Here is an 8,600-nt window from a genome sequence, read left to right on the forward strand (position 1 = left end):
GTTCGCCACCATCCCCTGCTGGAGCCTCGTGGAGCTTTAGGTGTTTTCGCTCAATAAACACTCACAACGCCCGGTCTGGGAATCGAAACCGCAATCCTATGACCGCGAGTCCACTGCCCTAACCACTGGGCCATTGCGCCTCCACTGACTGATCATAATAATATAATAATAATAATAATAATAATCAGCATCATCATTTAACATCCGTTTTCCATGCTGGCATGGGTTGGACGATTTGACTGGGGACTGGCGAACCAGATGGCTATACCAGACTGCAATCTGATCTGGCAGAGTTTCTACAGCTGGATGCCCTTAATGCCAACCACTCTGAGAGTGTAGTGGGTGCTTTTTATGTGCCACCGGCACGAGGGCAAGTCAGGCGGTACTAGCAACGGCCATGCTCAAATGGTGTTTCTTTACGTGCCACCTGCACAGGAGTCAGTCCAATGTTTTGTTCACATGCCACTGGCATAAGTGCCAGTAGGGCGAAGCTGGAAACGATCGCGCTCAAATGGTGCTTTTTACGTGCCACCGGCACAGAAGCGAGAACACTGCTCTGACAGTGATCCCACTCGGATGGTGCTGTTAGTGCTCCTCTGGCACTGGTGCCAGTCATCGAATTTGGTTCAAATAATAATAATAATCCTTTCTATTATAGGCACAAGGCCTGAAATTTACAGGGAGTAGGGTAAGTAGATTACATCGACCCCAGTGTGTAACTGGTACTTATTTAATCGACCCTGGAAGGAAGAAAGGCAAAGTCAACCTTGGTGGAATTTGAGCTCAGAACATAGCAGCAGACGAAATACCGTTAAGCATTTCGCCCGGCGTGCTAATGATTCTGCCAGCTCGCCGCCTTAATAATAATAATAATAATAATAATAATAATAACAATCCTTTCTACTGAAAGCACAAGGCTTCATATTTGGGGAAAAGGATTAAGTCGATTATATCGACTCCAGTGTGTAAATCGTACTTATTTAATTGACCCTGAAAGGATGAAAGGTAAAGTTGACCTCGGTGGAATTTGAACTTAGAACGTAGCGATGGGCGAAATGCTGTTAAGCATTTCACCCGAGATGCTAACGATTCTGCCAGCTTGTCGCCTTAATAATAATAATAATAATAATAATAATAATTCTTTCAAATTTTGGCACGAGGCTAGCAGTTTTGAGGGGGAGAGGGTATGCATTTCTTATTGGCAAAATAACTCTCTTGAGATACTACAACATCTGTTTCAATACACATTTTTTTTACTTCAAGAATCTTGTAAAACTAATGCTAAAATGAGATGATAATAATACGCCATGGTTTTAATTTTATTATTTGTTTTTCTTTTTTTCTTTTTCTAGACCTGAACGATCAGATTGATAAAGTGAGTTCTCAGCTTAAACAGAAATATGAATTGGAAGAATTTCATCACATTGGTCGTTCATCTCAAGTAAGGTCACATCTTTTCTTCCTTTTCACTCTGTCTTTCTGCCTATTTGTCTTTCTCTTTCTCTCTCTTTCTCATTACTAAAAAAGGTTCGTTCTCTCTGTACCATGCGGCACATAAGGCTGAAACACAACCTCTCCAACCAACTCTGTTTCCTGCCACTGTTTTAATTTCATTCCAGCTTCTCCATCCTTCTTGTCTTTCCTTTTCAGTGGTTTTAGGACGCCCTGCTGCTCTTTTCCCCTCAGATGTCACTTTAGTGCCACTATACAATCACTTCCTTGATCTTGTCTGTATGTCTTATTTCATCACTGATTCTGTTGATTCCTGTTGTCATCTCAATTGTGTCATTTTGGACTCTTTGCAGTCACTTGATGTCTAACTTCACAAATATCCTGGTTGCTGACTGTTCTGAGCTCAAACACTACCATTTACAATATTTTGTATTTTATTTCCTATTGTTTAAGGCAAAAGAGGAAGGGAAACTCCCATGACCCTTTCCTGAATGCTCATGGGAAAGGTATAAATGTCACAGTTTCACTTTCGCTTTCATCATTAATTACATCCTCTTTCCTATATAAGAATTATTAATGTTCTAAAATGTTATTAACCCTGACATGTAACTGAAGACTGTGTCTCTGGATTTGCATGTGCCACATTTTTCTTAATTCAATTCCAGACATTTTTTCAACTGTATATAGCAGTGGTTCTCAACTATTTTAATATCTGGACCAGATCCAAAACCTGGATTTTTTTAGGGAGCCACACCAAAAAATGTAAAATGCAAGTCAATTTGAAGAAAAATTTATTATGTTCATAGAGGGAAGACTATCAAGGGCCACTAGAAGGATGGTTGAAGGCTGCATGCAGCCCCTGGGAGGTACAGTTGAGAACTGCTGGTATGTAGGCTCTACAGGGTAACAGAGTTTCTTCTGGCTGTGTGGTAAGTAGCTTGCTTACCAACTACATTGTTCCCGGTTCAGTCCCACTGCGTGACACCTTGGGAAAGTGTCTTCTACTATAGCCACAGGCCGACCAAAGCCTTGTGAGTGGATTTGGTAGACGGAAACTGAAAGAAGTCCGTCGTATATATGTATGTGTGTGTATATGTTTGTGTCTGTGTTTGTCCACCCAACATCGCTTGACAACCGATGCTGGTGTGTTTACGTCCCCGTAACTTAGCGGTTCGGCAAAAGAGACTGATAGAATAAGTACTAGGCTTTCAAAGAATAAGTCTTGGGGTCCATTTGCTTGACTAAAGGCGGTGCTCCAGCATGGCCGCAGTCAAATGACTGAAACAAGTAAAAGTATATGGGAGGTGTTGGAGCTGTTTTGTCTGACTGAATCATTTATGTTTAACTTCATTGCTCTGTCTTTCTACAGGCAACTGTTACCATTGCTGGCCGTATTTGCGGTGAGTGTGAGAGTCGTTTGAATGCTCAGTCAATCATTCTAGAAGGTTCTCATGATACTTCCTCAGGAATGACATGTCCTATTGATGTATCAGAATTAAAAGACTACTCGTTGTTTCCTGGACAGGTAAGTTTATTTTCTGGGAACATCACTTTGTTTGCTCGTAACTGAATATACACAGTCAACTCCCTTTCGACACACAGACAGTTCAATATTGCTTTCTCTTCAAAGTTCAAGTTAACCCCTGCCACCCATTTAATTACTGCTTGCATATCAGGAGAGTTGCAGTTGCTCCACATATCTGAGAGAGTGTTGCTGCTACTACTACTACTACAATGTTGGCACTCCGTCGCTTATGATGTCGAGGGTTCCAGTTGATCCGATCAACGGAACAGCCTGCTCGTGAAATTAACGTGCAAGTGGCTGAGCAATCCACTGACACGTGTACCCTTAACGTAGTTCTCGGGGATATTCAGCGTGACACAGTGTGACCCTTTGAATTACAGGCACAACAGAAACAGGAAGTAAGAGTGAGAGAAAGTTGTGGTAAAAGAGTACAACAGGGTTCGCCACCATCCCCTGCCGGAGCCTGGTGGAGCTTTAGGTGTTTTCGCTCAATAAACGCTCACAACGCCCGGTCTGGGAATCGAAACCGCAATCCTATGACTGCGAGTCCGCTGCCTAACCACTGGGCCATTGCGCCTCCTCTACTACTACAATACGCACACACAAACACACACACCACTTGGTGCACACCTCTTGATGACAATTCATGGTGATTACCTCATCTTGTCAGATGATAGCTGTCTCACTTGCGAGACATTTGTATATCATGTCGTTGGATTTAAGTGACAAAAGCTTGTATAACACTTTTGCCCCTCTCTCTCAATTGCCATGTTAGGTTCCAGTAACAAGCATTGAATATAAAACATGTAGAATATTTGGGCCAGATATTTTCACTTTAAATACTAAATGGTTACGCTATTTCTTTTTTTTTTCCAGATTGTTGCTTTTGATGCTATAAATCCAAATGGTAAAATGTTTATGGCTAAGAAAATCTATGATGTAAGTTTTATGAAAAGTTTTAGCAACCTTCATATAAAGCTGGGTTTGACTCATCTTTTTGCAGAAGGAGGTGGCTTTATGCTAAGTTAGTGGTTCTCAACCATTTTTTACCTGTGGACCCCTTTCATTCCTATTTTACTTGGATGGGACCCCTGTAGCCATTTGATGCTTAAAAATAACCTATTATATTTTTATAATTAAATTTTATTAAGAATTGTATAAAAACAATTGTTAAAATATTTTGTGTGTTGTAGAAGCATAACCAGTTTATTTGGAGATAGATTTTAACAAGAAAATCTTATGTGGACTGCCAAGGATCATGTGATCTCTGGTTGAGAACCATTGTGCTAGGTGATGAGATAAAGGGAACCAGAACAGAACAGATTCTTGCTATTGAGGAGATACAAGGCTAATTATATCTTACAAGAGTCAACCAGGAATTTAAGTGGATTTAGTTAATTAAATTTGGCATTAGGAAGGGCATCCAGCCTTAGAAACCATGCCAAAACAGACATGGAATCCGAGCAGCTGACCAGCTCCTGTCAAACTGTTCAACCCATGCCTGCATGGAAAATGATGATGGTGATGAAATTAACTCCAGTACGCTGGAGAATGAAATGTAAAGTTGGTCTTGGTTTGATTTGAACTCAAAACATAAAGAACCACAACAAATGCCACAAGGCTTTTTGTCTAATGCTCTAACAATTTTTGTAATCAACAACAAAATTTGTGAAACTAATTCAATATCATCAAAGTTTTACTTCTGATTTTCCATGCTGGTATGGGTTGGACATTTTTTCTAAGAGACTTTTGTTCAGCTTATGACATGCAGGGATGCAGTTTATTTATTCTAAAACCAGAATTCATGCAATATATAGTATATTATATACAATATTCTAGAAATGGTGGCTATCATTCTGAAAGCTTTGAATTATATTTTCTAGAATGTTCCGTTGCAGCAAGCTCCTCTAGTGCCAGAGAAATTGCCAAAAGGTAGGTTTGTTCTGAATTTTTTTCTCTATTAATTTACTAACAGACTGGGTGCTTTGTCATGTCTAGTTTGGTGCCACACTAAAGTTCACTTTGTCAGTATCAGTACACACACATACATACATACACACACACATATATATATATGTGTATTACTGTTCTATATTTAAGAGATGAGGAATTATGTACATTATTTACAATTGATGGTTGTTTGTCCTCATCTTGTTTGTTGTTAGCACAACGTTTCGGCTGATATACCCTCCAGCCTTCATCAGGTGTCTTGGGGAAACAAGAACCCAGGTTCGAAATTTCCCCAAGACACCTGATGAAGGCTGGAGGGTATATCAGCCGAAACGTTGTGCTAACAACAAACAAGATGAGGACAAATATCAGTCAATTGTAAATAATGTAAATAATATATGTATGTATGCATACATATATAATTATTTATTTAAAGGTTACAATACATGTATTAAAGCGCTACTAATAGTTTCATATGTTGAGAAAACTCAAACATATTCTTCAGGCGCAAACCACATATAACGGATCAGTACATTACACACATACATGCATAATAGTTTACTGTTACTTTAAGGGTCAGATCAATAAAAAAAGTACTGCATCTAGTGAGAGATAAATATCATTTAATGCTCACAGCATTAAAATAAGAATTACTAATAGTTCTTTGTCTTAGGTTAAAATCTGCCTAACCACATGTCATAATGGCAATAAACTATTAGTAACTCTGGTAAATTTTCAGATTAACACCCACACTGTTTTCACTAGGGTGTTAGGGTTTTAGGGTCAAGGTTAGGGTTACGGTTACAGTTAGGGTTTTAGGGTTAGGGTTAGGGAATTCCGTCCATAACCCTAACCCTAACACCCTAGTGAAGCTCGTGCGGGTGTTAATCTGAAAATTTACCGTATCTCTTTACTTAATACAGTGTACCTTAAATGATATATGTATCTACATGTACATATATATGTGTGTGTATCTTTACATGTACAGTGTTTGTAAAAAATGGTTCATCCATGCAGTGTTCTTTGTCTCCAGTTTTCTACATAACCATGTTTGGGCTGTTTGTTGTTTGACAGACCGGGTGATTAGGAAACATGTAACTGTTAACGATAGGAAGAGCATCTGACTGTAGAAATCTCTGCCCCAGTATTCTCTCATCTGATCCATACTTGCACGCAAATGTCGACTTTAAAATGATGATATTTAATAAAAGACTTAATTCCATCTTTGTAGGCTCCAGTTTGAATATCTTGATAGCTGCTGGGCCGTTTCTTACAACAGACAGTATAATGTTTGAACCTCTCACAGATCTTTTAAATGTTTGCCAGAAAGAGAAACCTCATATGTGTATTTTGGTGAGTTGTACCCCTTTGCTGATTTTTTTCTCTTTTTTTTTTTCTCCCTGACTTCACTGGTGCTGGTGCTTCGTAAAAAATCATCCAGTCCACTCTGTAAAGTGGTTGGAATTAGGAAGGCCATCCAGCTGTAAAATCCATGCCAAAATAGACATTGGAGCCTGGGGAAGTCCTCTGGCTTGCCAGCTCCTGTCAAAACATCCGACCCATGCAAGCGTGGAAGATGGATGTTAAATAGTGATGATGATGTTGATGATGATAATGATAATGTCAGCATGGAACATGGATATTAAAAGATAATGATGATAAGCATAATGACAATAATTTAATCAGAGATAAAATTCTGGTATCCTCCACAGTTTTAATTCCTCTCTGAAGCCATTTCTTTTTATTTATATTGTTAATATTTTTGTTCTATCTCGGGGGCATCATTGTACCAATAATAAACATGCACTTGTTCAATTCTTTTATTATTATTATTATTAGTCAATTGGTTTAACATCTAACCAATTAACTAATTGATTGTTTGATTAATTTTTTGGTCAATCAGACAACTAGGTTTGTCAAAGTCATTTCATTGCCATTTGCGACCTCATGAGTGACATACCCTCTGAAGTCCAGGCCTGCTTTACTTTGGCAAACCTAGCTTATTGATTGATTGATTGACCAAATGATTAATCATTTTGTTAATTGATTAAATGGTTAACGAATTGACTAGTAATAATGTAAGAAGTGAAATAGAACCTGCGCATGTATTACTGTTGATGTAATGACCCTCCCAAGATACAACAAAATCTGCTTCAACACATAAGTTCACATCAAGAAAAGCATGAACACCATGAAATACCATTCACTTTCCTCTATAAGGCTTTGTATTTGTTTAAGAAATTGTAAAAGAATTTCTACCAATGATAATTTCTATATTCTAAAAGTTGATGATGCATCAAACAAGAAACCGGACCAATAAGTTGGAATTTATTTAGGAGTTGAAGTTCCATTTGTTTCTGTTATCTAATTTTTGTTTTCTTAATAACATTGCCTTGGTAAATCTCAAAAGTGGCTTTGTGGTTAAGCAGTTTGCTTCCCAACCATGTGGTTTTGAGTTCAGTCCCATTGCATAGCACCTTGGATGAGTGTACTCTACCTTAGCCTTGGGTCAATCAAAACCTTGTGGGTGGATTTGGTAGATGGAAACTGAAAGAAGCCCATTTTGTATGTATGTGTACTTTGTCTTAACATACATGATGATTGTAAATGAGAATGAGTAACACTGCCATTCAGGTGATGTTATTCATTTCCAGTCTTCTGTGGAAAACATGTGCTGGGCCACATAAAAAGAACTCAGTCCTCTCTGCTGGGTGGTTGGTGTTAGGAAGGGCGTCCAGCCATAAAAACCATGCCAAAACAGACATGGAAGTCTGGTGCAGTCTTCTGCCTGGCCAGCTCCTGTCAAACCGTCCAACCCATGCCGGCATGGAAAGCAGACGTGAAATAATGATGATGATGATATCATTTACTAAGTCTTATTACCGTTTATTTAACAGATCGGACCATTCCTTGATGAAGAACACACTGGTATCCAGGTAAGTGTTGACTCATTTTAGATCTTGTCAAATATAGAATTTATATATAATAGGTACAGGAGTGGCTGTGTAGCAAGAAGCTTGCTTTCCAACCAGGCGAGCTGGCAGAAATGTTAGCACGCCGGGCGAAATGCTTAGCGGTATTTCGTCTGCCGTTACGTCCTGAGTTCAAATACCACCAAGGTCAACTTTGCCTTTCATCCTTTCGGGGTCAATAAATTAAGTACCAGTCATGTACTGGGGTCGATGTAATCAACTTGATCCCTTTGTCTGTCCATATTTGTCCCCTCTATGTTTTTAGCCCCTTGTGGGCAATAAAGAAATAAGAAGCATGCTTTCCAACGACATGGTTCCAGGTTCAGTCCCACTGCCTGGCACCTTGGTCAAGTGTCCTTTATAGTTTTGGGCCAACCAAAGCCTTGTAAGTGGATTTGGTAGATGTAAACTGAAAGAAATTTATATCCTTATATATATATATATATCTATATATATAAAAATGAGAATGTCTGTCTGTCTGTCTGTCTGTCTGTCTGTCTGTGTGAATCCCTAAAACTCGAGAACTACGCAACCAATTTCATTCAAATTTTACACATGCCTTACTTAGGGTTCCAGTTGTGTTTTAGTCAAAAAAAATTATTAACTTCTTGCAGAGTTCGAGCACACGGCAACATAATATCTCCTCCACTATTTAAGTATTACGTGTCAAAAGTGAAACAAAAACACTCATGTCAAATACT

The 8,600-nt window shown here is 38.8% G+C and overlaps 1 protein-coding gene across 6 annotated transcripts in view; it reads left to right on the forward strand.

Annotated features, from left to right (window-relative positions):
• Nucleotides 1–8,600, forward strand: part of LOC106873471 (DNA polymerase alpha subunit B) — a 51,178-nt gene that overhangs the window by 29,293 nt on the left and 13,285 nt on the right. For 5 of the 6 annotated variants that reach the window (XM_014920853.2, XM_014920852.2, XM_052965547.1 and 2 more), the window contains 6 exons: nucleotides 1,353–1,441; nucleotides 2,822–2,977; nucleotides 3,854–3,916; nucleotides 4,861–4,909; nucleotides 6,159–6,280; nucleotides 7,825–7,863. In XM_014920853.2, the coding sequence (XP_014776339.1) occupies nucleotides 1,353–1,441; nucleotides 2,822–2,977; nucleotides 3,854–3,916; nucleotides 4,861–4,909; nucleotides 6,159–6,280; nucleotides 7,825–7,863 (518 nt within the window). The remainder of the gene's footprint in view (nucleotides 1–1,352; nucleotides 1,442–2,821; nucleotides 2,978–3,853; nucleotides 3,917–4,860; nucleotides 4,910–6,158; nucleotides 6,281–7,824; nucleotides 7,864–8,600) is intronic. The other variant, XM_052965550.1, reaches the window with a different exon arrangement.

The sequence above is a fragment of the Octopus bimaculoides genome, chromosome 1, assembly GCF_001194135.2.
Source record: "Octopus bimaculoides isolate UCB-OBI-ISO-001 chromosome 1, ASM119413v2, whole genome shotgun sequence".
In the NCBI taxonomy this organism is placed as follows: Eukaryota; Metazoa; Mollusca; class Cephalopoda; order Octopoda; family Octopodidae; genus Octopus; species Octopus bimaculoides.